The sequence below is a fragment of the Kickxella alabastrina genome (assembly GCF_025024165.1).
Source record: "Kickxella alabastrina strain RSA 675 chromosome Unknown BX661scaffold_15, whole genome shotgun sequence".
Classification (NCBI taxonomy): Eukaryota; Fungi; Kickxellomycota; class Kickxellomycetes; order Kickxellales; family Kickxellaceae; genus Kickxella; species Kickxella alabastrina.
The window spans coordinates 19,634-34,097 of record NW_026251486.1 but is presented as its reverse complement, the minus strand read 5'-3'; the positions used below and the strand labels follow the sequence as shown (position 1 = coordinate 34,097).

General features: G+C 55.2%; 4 protein-coding genes across 4 annotated transcripts; 1 reads left to right on the top strand and 3 right to left on the bottom strand.

The window, feature by feature from the left end:
• Positions 1–1,280: 1,280 nt before the first annotated feature.
• BX661DRAFT_199064 (cofactor of BRCA1-domain-containing protein) lies at positions 1,281–3,349 on the bottom strand (the record flags this gene model as incomplete). The annotated part of the gene is made up of 2 exons (XM_051538292.1): positions 1,281–1,934; positions 1,967–3,349. 2 exons carry the CDS (start codon positions 3,347–3,349, stop codon positions 1,281–1,283), a joined length of 2,037 nt encoding a protein of 678 aa, XP_051390692.1.
• Positions 3,350–3,654: 305 nt separating this feature from the next.
• BX661DRAFT_194087 (uncharacterized protein) lies at positions 3,655–4,698 on the bottom strand (the record flags this gene model as incomplete). Its single annotated transcript, XM_051537849.1, has 1 exon — positions 3,655–4,698. The coding sequence occupies one exon, from the start codon at positions 4,696–4,698 to the stop codon at positions 3,655–3,657; it is 1,044 nt and encodes a 347-aa protein (XP_051390691.1).
• Positions 4,699–5,399: 701 nt separating this feature from the next.
• BX661DRAFT_144182 (Endonuclease/exonuclease/phosphatase) lies at positions 5,400–6,320 on the bottom strand (the record flags this gene model as incomplete). Its single annotated transcript, XM_051533034.1, has 1 exon — positions 5,400–6,320. The coding sequence occupies one exon, from the start codon at positions 6,318–6,320 to the stop codon at positions 5,400–5,402; it is 921 nt and encodes a 306-aa protein (XP_051390690.1).
• A 459-nt stretch (positions 6,321–6,779) lies between these two features.
• BX661DRAFT_206058 (uncharacterized protein) lies at positions 6,780–8,007 on the top strand (the record flags this gene model as incomplete). Its single annotated transcript, XM_051538611.1, has 2 exons — positions 6,780–7,416; positions 7,741–8,007. The coding sequence occupies 2 exons, from the start codon at positions 6,780–6,782 to the stop codon at positions 7,953–7,955; spliced, it is 852 nt and encodes a 283-aa protein (XP_051390689.1). The 3' UTR covers positions 7,956–8,007.
• Between the last annotated feature and the right edge of the window lie 6,457 nt (positions 8,008–14,464).

Here is a 14,464-nt window from a genome sequence, read left to right as displayed (position 1 = left end):
GGAATGTTTGCGTAGGTGTTGTTTACACAACAAGGAAACTGGCTGTGCAATGGCAATATGCAACGGTGGCAGCTCCCTTGCGCACCCAGCGGTGCCACATGTCCTGTGTCCTTACAGGTAACGTTGATTAGGCTAATAAAAACATTCGCAATGCTGCCGGGAATGGCCGTAGTTACAGATAGTACACATCACCAGATGCAAGCGAGCGGCAACGTTTTTTAAGAGGCAAAACCGTTTGAGGATCGCAGTAGTGCTGTTGGAAAATGTCGTTGGAATGGTATACATTTTCATCCACAGACAACTGTGAAAGTGCTAATAGCAGTCACGCTTAGATTTGTGAGCAGATCGGTGGCACTTTTCGCCGAGAAAATTGCAGTTTTAAAGGATGCCTCGATTGATCTGATCTGTACTAATAAAGACAGCCGTATAAACATTTGTGGCAAAGATAGTAAGGGAAACAGGAAAAACACGCTTTGATTTGCCAACATGAAATAAAGTTTGGTAACAGTGAACAACTAACGTAAAAAATAAATTAAAAGATTGTAATAGTAGTTGTAGTTGTAGTTGTAGTTGTAGAGCCGGACGCACAAACATTTTCACACGCGCATAATTTTAAAACCTGTCATTTTCTTATACGATATCATCTGTTTACGAAATAACTTCTCGTCACTTATCACACAAACGATTATTAAATAACCACTAGTTTGGTAACCTGAATAATAATTTAATTCAAAAATATTACATACGTGTACAACCATATCAATATATCAATATCTTGAATGAAAATATAAAAATAAATAAATAATATGCTTGCTATGTGCACTATAGAATATTTACTTATTAAGAAGGAAAGGAAGGATATAATAATAGACTAAATTGATTTTTTTGACAATTGAGCTAGACCAGTACCATGTTATGACTGGCACCAAAGCACGATCAACTTCAAATTTGCCTCTTAATTCCATAATCACTTTACACCACTCGCTAAATCCCATCTGTCATCTCTCGCGGCCATTTGCCGCATGTGAAGAGCTGATTTGGCGGCAAATATTAAAAACCCCATGTCGCAGAAAAAAGATATTGTCAAAATTCCTATAACTATCCAATAAGAAATGGTCAGCTGGAGTTTCTACTGCTCATATCAAATTTGTACAATATCGCAATGGTTGTTGTGGTATAGAAGCAGGCTGGGGCGTAAAATGTATATCGGACTCTGGGCTGCAACAAAATACGCAAAATTTGCACTGGATTAACAAACATTGAATTGTAAATAAAAAGGGCTAGCTAGATAAAAACTTTGACACGTTGGGGCTGTTGGCATGGGATATGCGGTATTTGAACGCCTGCTCTGGACATGCAGCCGCCAGCCTTCGGTAATGCTCCTTCAGGCTGCCGCTATACAATGGGTCAACGGCAAAGTGCGCTGCCGCGCGCTCTGCAAACTCAAATATAAAGCATACAGCGTTCTCCTTGTTCCCAAGCGCTGATCCCGGTCCAAATGGAGACATGCCATTCGACATGGAAGCGTCTTTGGACCCGCCGTTGTACTCGGCAGACAAAACATTTGCGCAGTGCGTCAAGAACACGATTGCCTGCTCGTGGCACACGTGGCGGACACGCGCAGTCTGGTCAAGGAAGCGCACAAAGGGAGTCGTAAACATTCCGACACCGCTATCCGCGGCTGTGACGCCGCAACCAGTCTCTTGAGCCACACTGTTGAGAATGGCGGCGGCCACACCCTTGGTATCCCTGGCGCGCGAGACCAGGCTTTGAACAAAAGCATCAATTTCGAATGCAAACATCCGCCTTTCCAGCTCTACAGTAGGCGGCATAAGCGTGTTGGCAGGGTGCAGGCTCGGTTCGGAAGAACGGTTCATGTCCTGTTGGGAAAGACCAAGGAATCTGGGCAGCGCGTTTACAATGACAGGCAGCCACTGGTTGAGCATGCCCAGGTCTAGGCTGCGACGCGCTTGAGTAGGTAGACATAGAGCACCTGGCGTGCGGGCTCATTACTCGCTAATATTTCCAAATCATTGTCTGTTGGCTGCGTCTCGATTGCCTCAATTGATTCGGTTGGATCTGTGTCTGGAGTTGGGCTAAAATCACCCAGCTGGTCCAGGAGAGCATGTCTGTTTGTGCCACCACCCTGGTTGCGTGCCCGAAAGATGCGGTCGCGGCTCTGCGACATTTTTATAAACAATATCATTCTGTTAAAGAACACGCGCTTCATATTACGGTCAATCTTTGGGAACTGGGCCTGGGCGCTTGAAATCAAAGCCAGCGCATTGAGCCCAATCGCCATCACTAGCGTCGGCCAGATAAGCTCAGAGTACAGCGCGCTGACTTCCGAGTTGGGGGCAATCTTCTCAAGGAGAGCCAGGATGTACTGCGCCAAAACATGACGGGTGTAGGGGTTGCTGAAAATAAGGGCAATCTCGCCGTAGGGCGCGCTGTCCTTGTCGATTGCATCAAAGCACCTTTGCAGTTCCACGACACGCTCGGCATCCAATTCTTGTTTGAGTATGCACGCATCCAGGGTCCACGCAAGATTGTGACACATGTCGTCCCTGACAATCTCTGATGCGTTGTTCTCGTGCATGGCCATGACGAGGTCGTGGCGCAGGGTGCCCAGCGCAGGGTCATTGGTGCGCAGCAGTTCCTCGCGAACCAGCCCCAGGCACAGCATGTACAGCTGCAAATCACCGGCAACTGCGTGGGCAATTTCCTTGAAGGCCGGGTGTTCGCGGCGCTTCCTGGTGTATGTCTTGACGTGAGGGCCTGTTATTTCGCGCAACATCTCGGCCAGATCTGCACAAATGGCGTAGGTCCTAATCAGAGGCAGCATGTGCTGTCTGAAGAGCGCGTTATCGTGCCTCCAAAGCTCTTGCTTCACCCCAACGCTGCAGCCAGAATAGAGATCGGCATTGCTTGTGATCATATCGCGGATGTCAGCAGGGATCATGGTGGGCTGCTTGGCCAGGAGAAGCAGTGGGAGGTGCTGCAGGCGTTTAAACCCAAGGTACGGTTTAATTTGATTCAAAAGGTCTATGTGCTTATCCAGCGGGAGGTCGGCACCCTGAATCTGGCTCTGGGCAGCAAGAAGGGCTGACTCAAGCGCAGCTTTGTGGATGCTCCATCGGGTATAGCCCAGCGAATCGAGAAGTCTGTATATTGCGCCTGCTGCTGGTATATTGAGGCCGTTCTCTGAGCCAAACTCGGCGATTGCTTGCTTTGGCTTGCCTAGGCTCATCATGCGCTTAATCTCCTCTCCTCCAGCAGAGCCAACCAGATACTGCATCTGCGTCTGCGTCTGCTGGTGCTGCGGAATGTTGTTGCTTGGGCCAATCATAGTCGGGACAGTGGTTAGTATGCCGCTAAAAGACAGATAAAAAGGATAAGGACGGCAGGTGCACATTCAACAAAGAGTGAAACTAAAGTCTGCAACTTTAATTTTCCGCATTTAAAGCAAACTGTGGCCAGAAATTAGAGACCATCCAATTGATTAGGTTCGCATATTTAGACTATGGGCATTTCACATGACTGTGCTTACGAGAATTTGAAGGGTTAGAAAACAATAAATAAAAATATATATTTGCCTGTCGCACGCATGCCGCTTGTCATGCACAAGAATCACAGGCTGGATTCGCACAGATCTTACTGGTTGTAGCCCTCAGGATTGGCAACCTGCCAGCGCCACAGGTCGGTGCACATCTTTGTGAGATCGCGGGAGACCTTGAAACCAAGTACCTCGTTGGCCTTCTTAGGATCGCAGACAATGGTGTCAATGTCGCCGGAGCGGCGGGGGTCAACCACATAGGGAATCTTGTGGCCACAGGCAATGGACATGGCGTCGATCATTTCCAGCACCGACTGGCCGGCGCCAGAGCCAAGATTAAAGACCTCGTAGCCGTGGTTCCCGGTCAGCCTCTCGAGGGCAATAACGTGGGCCTCGGCCAGATCCATCACATGGATGTAGTCCCGCACACCTGTGCCGTCACGAGTATTGTAGTCATTGCCAAAGACGTGCACATTGTCGAGCTTGCCAATGGCAACCTGCGAAACGTACGGCATCAGATTGTTGGGAATCTGGCAGGGGTCCTCGCCCATGGTCCCGGACTCATGCGCGCCAGTAGGGTTGAAGTATCTCAGCATGATTGCATTCCAGCCAGATTCAGCACCGACAACATCGCGAATGATGCTCTCCATGTAGAGCTTGGTGCGGCCATAGGGGCTGGTGCAGCCAAGCTCACTATCCTCGCGGAACGGCCGGCCGTCGGGATCAGACTTGTACACAGTCGCCGAGGATGAAAAGACAATGTCTTTAACGCCAAACTCGATCATGAGGTCCATCAGGTTGAGGGTGCCGGTGATGTTGTTGCGGTAGTAGGCCAGCGGAACGCGCACCGACTCGCCAACAGCCTTGAGGGCAGCAAAGTGGATGACACTGGAGAAGTTGTACTGCTTGAAGACAGCGCGCAGATCGTCAATGTTTGCCAGGTCGACATTGTGGAAGGGCAGGCTCTCCTCGTTCAATCCAGCGAGTTTTTCGATGCGGCGCAGGGGCTCTTCACAACTGTTGCTGAGGTTGTCGACGACTACGACCTTGTGGCCCTGGTTGATGAGCTCAAGGACAGTGTGGGAGCCGATGAAGCCGGAGCCACCGGTGACGAGGACATGGGAAGTGCAGCTGGTAGGCATTTCGAGTTGTGATGCGCTGTGTGTCGTGGATGTTTGAATACAAGCGAGCGAGCGAGCGAGCGAAAGGGGAAGAGAAAAATAAATGACACGTTGAATATGCAAAAGGAAGACCCAGTCTAATAATAGAGCAATATACGAGGCAGTGTTTGTATGTGTGAAGGAAAGAATGCAGCTTCGCGCAGTGATGTTGCGCCATCGACCCCAAACGTGCAAACGGTGATTTTGCTGCAAGCGCTGGTTTTATCTTGGATTCTTGCTCAAAGTCACTGAAATCATCCGCATTCCGGAATGGCGCTCGGCCAATAGCACGTGCTTGGCAGTTGACGGTTGGCGGTTGGCGCTGATGTAGGAGAGCAAATGTGTGGATTGCAGCCAATGAGGGGGCACGCGCTGCCCGAGTCCAGCGCGCCCAATCCTTATCAGTGAGTCCAGCGAGTGCACGTGCGGGAGAGGCGTATGAAAGCACGCATACGCACACGCACACGCATACGCGTCGATGGATATGGATATGGGGTTTGCGCTATTCCCGCGATAACCAATAAGATTTTCATGACAATAATGCCAGTATGATGCAATTTCCACATTAGGATAAGTAAATGCACGCATTTGCTTTCATCAAAGCTTTTATTGCAGCACAGTGACGTGCGTGTGAAAGTACTATTGGATTCAGCACTCGACCTGCGCATGTACAGAGGGGCTGGTTACTCGATTAGGGGTTGTCCTTCGGATTCAGCGGCTGTCGCGTCGCCGGCGTCGTCGCCGGCGGCCCTCTTCAAGAGCAACACAACTGGGACGTGGTCACTCGCGCCGTAGCACTGGTTGCGGACGATGACGTCGCTGACGCGGGACAGCAGCGGCTGCGAGACAACAAAATAGTCCAGACGCCAGCCAACAGCGTTGGCACGAGCGTTGGCGCGGTAGCCAAAGTACGTGTACCCCTCGGCACGCGCGTCCGGGTACAAGTGCCGGAACGCGTCGACGCGCGGGGCATCGCTGCCTTGGAGGATGGCGGAGAAGCTGTTGCGCTCCTCGATTGTGAATCCAGCTGATCTCTTGTTGGTATCGGGTCGCGCCAAGTCAATCGGGTGGTGCGCAACATTTAGGTCGCCGGCATAGACAACCGGCTTAGTTGCCTCGAGCACTGCCAGATACTCTCTCATGGCAGCATCCCATTTGAGCCGCCGGTCCAGCCGAACCAGCTTCTCGCCGGCATTGGGCACATAGCAGGCCACCAGGTGGAACGACCCAAATTGCAGCGTAATCGTGCGCCCCTCAGTGTCGAAATCACCATCGCCCAGCCCGTACTTGACGTGCGCCGGCTTGATCTTGGAGAACACCGCCGTCCCCGAGTACCCCTTCTTAGTTTTGCTGCAGTTCCAGTACTGGTATGGAAACACCTTCTTGCTCACCAGAAACGCTAGCGGCTGGTTTGCCTTTGTCTCCTGCAGACAGATCATGTCCGGATCCTCGGCCGCGAGATATTCCTTGAACCCCTTTTTGCTCGCTGCTGAGAGCGAGTTGACGTTGTATGTCACCACCTTGTAGCAATCAGCAGGCGCTGCCGCTAAAAAGCTGTAATCCGTCGGCATCGTTTTGTTGGTGGGTACGGCTTTGCCAGACATTGTCCTTTTAACCGACGATGCCTCCGCATCGCTGTTGCTGCCACTGTCAACCTCCTCGATACGCCGCTTGCTTGCTGCCATCTGTGCGTGCTTCACTATACGAATGCTGGTCTTATATTGTCTGCTGGCGCGAAATATGCCCTGATAGAGCACCAGTCTCTTTGATAAAGCACGAAACAACTTGCGCTGCGACTCTTGTCGAAAATAAGCCAAATAATGTGTAAACAAAAATGTTTAATTAGCGAGTTCTGAAGCCAAGAAGCAATTCATCGTCGATAAAATATGAGGGCAGCTTTTACCACATCAACACCAACCCCAACTCACGCACTGTATGTATACGAATGCACTCTTTTTTATTTTCTAAAATTTTTGCATTTATAATCCTCTTTTCTTTTTTCTCTTTCTAATTTCTCTACTCCGACCACATTTGAACTAGCTGTGCAATTTGAAGAGCACATCATGGGTGACCGCAATGCTGCTCCGAGGGGTACATACAGGGCTGATTTTCGGGACAAGGAGGTCCGACCAACAAGGGTCTTTAGCGCTGATAATACCAACAGCACGGATGTTGGCGACGCGCTGCAAGGCAGCCCGATGCCAGGTCTGGCGTACGGCGGCTGGGCCGGCCAGGCAATGATGGGCGTGGGTGTGGGCGTGGGCACAAATGGGTTTGCTGGCTCTGGACCGGTCCACAGAAGCGTGTCGCGGCGGAGTTCAGTCGTGAGCACCACCAGCGCAAGCTTTTTCGACCGCTCGTTTTTCTCTACCCCCGAGTCCCGCATTATCGATCACGGAAAGAAGACAACTTTGGCATATGCAACACTAATGCTCAACATTTACAACAACATCTCGCTTGACCTCAAGACAGCAACAGATGCCAACCGCAAAGTCGTCGTGCAGACCGTAGCAAGCAAAAATAAGGCGACCCAGCTTGTGCCCGACCTCAGTCGGGTGCACGCCGACATTGAGGATGCCATTAACACCACTGTTGCTATTGGCCAGATTGCAGAGTTTGAAAGCATCAAGGAACTTTTGTGCCATTCGCTTCAGGTGTTTGAGGACATCAAGCTGGCCAGCAGTGAGGAGCAGGAGAACGGTAATGCCTGACTGCGGGAAGGCATTTGCACACACGCGTGCATTATCTTTCTTTCTTTCTCACTCACTCACTCACTCACTCACTCATTCACTCACTCTTTCTGCTGAGAGGGGCCATATCTGCCAACCCATATATGGGCCACTTTGTGTGCATGTGGCCAGAGACGCGACAACTATCAGACATCTCGCCGCGGGCTGGGGCCGAGCCAACACATCTCATTTACGCGCCTTTGTCTTGATTTATTTTCACCTGTCCCCCCCCCACAACAGAGTTATCGCGCCAATGTCAATGGAAGCAGCAGCAATACTAGCAACACTGCCACAGAAGCATCGGCCGGCAGCCAAACCCCGGAGGCCGCGGAGTTCCAGGACTGTCTCTCGTGCAGGCTAGTCGGCGCCGGCGCCTTGCTCGGTGTGGCCGGATACGCGCTTCACGCTCGCTCAGAGCTGGACCCGCTGCGGTTTGCAGCGCGGCGCAGAGGCCTGCTAGGACTTGGCCTGGCCTTTGCTGGCGTAGCCGCGTATCGGCTGGGCATGTAGCCGCGTTGCTTTGGTAGCAGTTTATTTTTCTTCCAATAGCGAGTATACATGCATATAAATATACATTTATAAATTAAAAACAACACATTGGAAATCAAGAAACTACACTGAAATTGAATAGGCATGCCCCTAGTCAGCCCAGACTGCCAATTCAATTCACGCCAGCGGCTGCGACGACTGCGGCGTGGTGCGCGCATCGGCCGGATGGATGCTCTTGGCAACGGCAGACAGAATCTCGACGATCTGTGGCGAGCGGCGCGTAAAGTCGTGGCTCCAGAAGGCGTAGTACGGGTTGCGCAGCAGCTCAATCAGCGTCACCAGCAGCCCCCACGGGAACGGGCGGTTGACCAGAATACGCTCGATCAGCACGCGCGCAATACACTCGCGCACACGCTCGTCGGACTTTGAAAACAGTGCCAGGATCATGCGCGAGCACAGGTACGTGTGGGCCGACGGGAAGCGCAGCTGGTTGGCAATGGCGCTGACCAACAAGTAGCTACCCTCAGCATCGCTGTCGCCAAGAACTGCGCGCAGCAGCTCCAGCGCCACGCGCTGTGCAGAGTCGCGTGCCGCAGCCTCCTTGATGCGCGTAATCATCACCACCATGTGAAGCACAAACGCGTTGATACGCGCAACGCTGTAGCCTTTGGTCGACGAGTCGGTGCCCGGAGCCGCTTCAGTCCGCGCCAGCACCGCGGCCACGACGGTCTTGGCAAAGTCGGCGGGCTTCTGCGATGCCAGGAAGCGTTCCAGGCCGTGCCAATGCTGCCGTGGTCCAGCGCGCGCACATAGTCGAAGGGGATGTTCGGGCTGCGCGCGACATCGGGCAGCAGGTCGATCTTGAGGTTCGGCGTCAGCGGCTCGGGCAGCCGCATGTCGCGTGGGTATGCGCTGAGCAGCAGATTACGCAGCTGCACGCAGCCGACCGGGATGGCGTCGCACAGGCTTAGCGCGTAATCGGCCAAAAACTCGGGGAAGTCGTGCAACACGACAAGCACGACGCACACCATGCCGCGGTACAACAGCTTCAGCGACTCGCCGACCTGGCCGCTGGCGATAAACGGCTCGAGGAACCGCAGCTGGGCCTCGAAAAGCGCCGCCGCCAGCCCCCAGCACTGCTTGTCGGCCATGAGCCGCGGGAAGAAGTAGCGGTGTGACACGAGCATCAGCCACACAAAGTTGAATCCGGGCACTGACGCCGGCGCCAGAAGCAGCAGCGCCTCGCCGAACAGCGCGATGACGTCGCTGACCACCTGTGGCGAGCACCATGTCGCTTGGGCGTGTGCCGCCGCGTTGAGCTCGTACAGCACACTACACAGCAGCCGGAAATATGCGCGCTGGTGCACGACAAACAGCTCCGGCGTGGTCGCATGCGAGTGTGTAATCGTCAGCGTGACGCTGGACAGGAACATGCGCATCGGCTGCAGCACGTCAGTTTGTGCGTCTGCTGGGCCCAGTTTGGTCAAGTAGACAACCAGCCGCACCAGCGCGTCGGCGACCTGGTACCCCGTAGCTGTGGCTGTGGTCGTGGCCGTGGTTGCCGCCTGGTCATAAAACGCAATTGCTGCCTCGACGCACGCGCGGAAGAAAGCCGCTGCCACACCGGTGTCCTGGAGTGGCACCTGTTGGCGAAGCTGCCGCACAAGCGTTGTCAACTCGGTTTCACCAGCCGCCGGGTGGTCGTAGACGCGCGTCCATTCAGCAGAATGTTTTGGTAGCTGGCCGTCTCCTGCACCCGCGGCGACATCACTGAGGAGGCGGGCGCGGAGGCTGCCGACAGTGGGACTGCAGCTGGGCCGCCCGAAGGCAGAGGTGGTTGGTGCTGTTGCTGTTGCTGATTTTGTTGCTGCTGTTGCACTGACTCTGTGCGCGCGGATAAGGCGGATGCCGATGCCTGGGTGGCCACCGGCGTTTTGGACTCGATCTGCTGATGCTGCTGTTGCTGCTGCTGCTGAACATCCTCTAGCAGCTGCGTGACAACAGGTGGCGCCCTGCCGCTCTGCGCGAGTTTGACAAACAGTTGGATTGTCTTTGCAAACGACCGCAGCGTCGCCGGCAGCGCCTGGTTGAGCACCGCTTTGCGCACGAGCCGCGCTGCAAAATCGATGGCCGCCGGGCGGTTGGCGTCCACGAGCCTGCTCAGCTGGTCGTCCTCGTCCTCAACGGACACCAGCCCCTCGTTGATCAGCGCGATGGTAACCGGAACGTTGTGCTTGCGCTCGTCGTCTGCAAACGCCAGCCACGCCTTTACCTCCTTGCCAACCGGAGCAGACATGTCGCACATCCGTGCCAGCAGCAGCACGTACAGATCAATACCAAGTCCGGTCTCGGCGCGGTACAAGTAGTTGACCAGCGCCTGCGCAAAGTCCATTGCCGTCTCGTCCGGACTGACCGAATGCGCCACAAGCACAATGATGTCGCGCGCGTAGAGGCACGCGTCATGCTGCGACGGCAGCTGCGAGAGCGATATGTTGGGGCCGGCCGCGGAGACGACATTGTCCAGGTCGCCGATGATCGAGATAAACCGCTCGAAGCACTGCGCTGCGCTGAACTTGGCCGCATCGTCGCCGGTCGCCGCCGTACCGCCAAAGTCTGCCTGCGTAAGTGCAGCGTCTCCGGCAGCGGCGGCAACGGGTGCCATCCCTGGCGCTGCGGCTGCGCTGCCGATCTGGCTGAAAAAGTGCGGTATCTGCGTAAAGTCCTCGTATATGCGCAAATGTCCCGGCTGCAGCCCGTTGAGCCGCACCTTCAGCACGTCGGGGAAATCCTGCGGGTACACCAGCCGACTGAACTGCGCCATGTCGTAAAACGGCTGCCCTGTACGCTCGCGCGTGCGCCTGCGCGAGACGATCGACTCACTGAGGATCGCTTCGATCTGCATTGACGCACGCTCAATCGACTCCTTCTCCGCAATAGCGCACGCCAGGTCAAGGTTGTCGGCTACCAGCCCCACGGCAATCGTGTTGGCCGACTTTTCGGGTACCGAGTGGCCAATCAGCAGCTCGCAGTTGTCTGGTACAGCTTGCTCTTCAGCTGTTCGCGGCACAGGCTGACGGCCAGCGCCCCCGCCAGCCCGCGCGCCATAACCTGCGCCGCGCGGTGCACGTTCTCCTCGTTGGGCTCGCCACAAAAGTCCTTCTGGATGGTATCGCGCGTGCAGCTCACCGCACAAAGATCGACCGCGCGACGTGGATCGGAATGATCTCACGAATCATGCGCTCCGTCAGCATGTAGAACATCTTCTTGATCGTTGGCTGCTGCACAAACAGCGGCTCGGCCGCCTGCAACGAAGCGTGCTGCGTCAGCACTCCCAGAATGTCCACTGAAATGTCGCTGCCACTCAGAACCGGCATCTGCATCTGAATTTGCATCTGCGCTGCGCTTGCCGCATACCCGGTGCTGTCGCCAATCCTAGTCGCACTGCCGCCTCTAATTGACGCGTGTGCCAGCTCGGCACCCAGGGCATCCATGTCACGGCGCCGGGCCGCAGCCGCTGCGCGACTAGCCAGAACAGACGATGGCTCAATCTCTTTGACGTCCAGATTCAGCGCCTTGCAAAGAACCTCGATCTCAAACGTCAAGTTGAGCTTGAGATTGGCTGTGACATACAACTCTGACAGGACGCGCATGATGCTCATTAGCCACGGGTTAGGCGGGTGGAAGATCGTCGAGCGCGCCGCCTGCTCGACAACCTTGCAAACGAACGGGATTGCCACAATCAGCCGGCTGCTGTCGTAGCCCTCGCACAAAAGCTCCTTGAACGACACGTGCTCGCGCAGGATTGGCTGGTTCCGAGCCAGTGTCATACCGCCAAGCCACGCGCCCAGATTCTTCAGGTCGCCGCGGTCGCGCGAGCTGCTGATCGTCGATTCAGAATTGAGGAGTCGCCCAATGCTCACCAGCGTCTCGCGCAAAATGCACTTAGTCAGTAGCGGCCTGTGAGCGCATCGATGAACTGCAGGTACAGCGCGTGGTAGTTGGGCTCCTGGCTGGCACGCTTAACGACAATATCCTGGCTGAACCACACAAAGTGCTGCGGGAGCAGCACTTGTCCACCTCGGCAGTCTTTTCGACGAGGTGTTGGCCGCCAGGTTGTTGACCGCAAACTGAATCTTGTCCTTGGCCTCCTCGGACGGCTCTGCAAACAGCATGTCGAGAGCGGGAAGTGGCGGCGGCCTGACGCTGCGGAACAGAGGCCCCGCAGAGGCCACGGCAGGCGAGGTGTCTTGCGAGTGCGTACCGCCGCTAATGTCAACGCTGATGCCGGCAAGGGCGTGGCCATGCCCGCACGGTCTAGCGCACCGACACCAGAGCCAGCGCCAGAGCCCGGCTTGCCGCTGCGCTGAGGCAGCGCACTGCCGACAATGGACTGCACCAGCCGGACCACTGGCGAGCTGCCGCTCTGGCGGAACGCCGGGATCTGGGAGATCGCCGTGCAAAATACAGGCAGCTGTTCGATCCTGGCCTGGCACGCCTGCAGCGCTGTCATGCCAAAGTGGAACGACTTTGACGTCGGCGCCGCCTGGAGCGCTCTAACCAGCATGTCCAGAATTGCTGGCTCGCTGGACGGCGACAGCATGTGCCGCTGGATCAGTGTGCCGACCAGCTGACCCGTAATCGACAACTCCTTGTCCGGGTAGTTGTCGAAAAACGCAAACTCTTCGAGCGGGTACTGGATGACGTGTGCATAGGTCTTGCGCATCTGCAGCCGCAGCGAGTCGTGCAGGTCCTCGAGTACGTCGACCATCCGGTCCACCGACAGTTCGCCACGGTAAAGCCGCAGAAACAGGCTTTCAGCCTCCTTCTCGATGCGGCCCTCATCGGTCCCGTGCTCGTTCTCAGTGCGCTCCAGCTCGCTGGCCAGCTCCAGGAACTGCGCGTACAGCGCCTTGAGGTTGGCTGCGTTGTTGGGCGACATAGTCGTGCTGCCAAGCGCCTTGAACATGATGGTCAGCTCACCAGACGAGTACGCTGCGAGCCCGGTGTCCTCTCCGCGCTGCCGCGCTGCCTCGAGCTGCAATTTGGCGTGCAAAATCTCCAGTGACGCGTGCAGCATGTCGTTGCCCAGCTCTGCCAGCAGCCCTGGGAACCAGGATTCGAATGCCAGGTACCCACGCCGCGAGGCAAACACGGCCAGTTCGACAACAAAGTCAAGCATCACAATGTCCTCGCGCTTGGGCATTAGAAGCATCTCGTTAAGCACACCCAGCTCGAGCACCACGCCCAGAATGGGCCGTGCGTATGACGCGTCCTTGCGCTGCAGATTACAGAAAAACGCTATCATCACCTTCTTCTCAAAAATGCGGAAGAGCTCGAAAAAAAGCGCACTGTGCGCGAGCTCACGCTTGAGGAAGCGCGCGACGCTGTGCTGCAGCAGTGCCTGCAGGCGCGGGTGCTGCACCTTGAGCCGGGCCAGTCCCAGCGTGATAAGCACGGGCTCTTGGGACATACCGTAATCGAGCAACGCCCGCGCGTCCTCGCCGGCCTTGCCGTCGAGCAGGTGCGAGATTATCAGGATTAGCGACAGCGAGTTCCATGGTGACGCGACTATGCGGGTAAACTCTGCGTGGTGGACCTGGTATAGAGTCTCGAGGGATCGGATATAACTGCGGGCATGTGTTTATCGAGAAGATGAGGTGCAAGCGCCGCCGCACGCAAGGCGTGGCGCAAGAAGGAGACCTGCGCCTGGGGGTCAGGCCAGATCTCGTACATAAACGAGAATGGGAATGGGCGGTTTTGCCCGGCAGTGGCGGCGAGAAATACGTTAACTATAAATAATGCGCCTGACTCCTGCTGGGCTCCAAGGTCCGAGTACGGCACCCTGTAGATTACGTCCTCCCAACCGATGTTTGGGTAAAAGCGGTTGACTCCCTGGGCAAAGTCCTTGGCGCTCCATGCGCTGTCCTGCCCGGCCTGCGAAGCGATCGAGGCGATGGCCTTGGCCACTTCCTCGACAGTCAAAGTGCTATTGGTGGCGTCACTGCTGCTGTTCTGTCTCTTTGCATTTGTTGAATCATTCCCGAAATGATATCGGCGACAGGGCATGAGGCCCTGCGTGCAAAATCTGCTCGGCAAGTCCCATTTTCGTACGAGATGTGTTTGTGTTGTCTGGTCCTGAAAGGCGCACACCGATGTGTGGCACGATATCTGATATGTGTGGGAGCGTGTCCTCGGTGGAATTCCTAGCTTGGTCGTCTCTTCAGAAATGCGCGCCAGATATGATGGTAAAAACAACTGGGCCTGGCGAGATAGTTCAGAGGATGAGGAGTCGGAGAGCGCGAGTAAAACTGCTAATGATGTCCAATAATTGTCTTGTGTAAATGAGAGCGCGCGTTCGACTGAATGCTTGTCGATAATTTCCAATAGGGCGCGATAACTGGCCTTGATATTTGGTCTTCCGATGTAATAACTAGTGCCTGTACGATTAGGCACACTGATGTGGTTCTGTCGCAAGCTGAAGCTAGAATGCCCTGAATAGCTGCCTCGACAATGATAGGATCTGCGGTTAC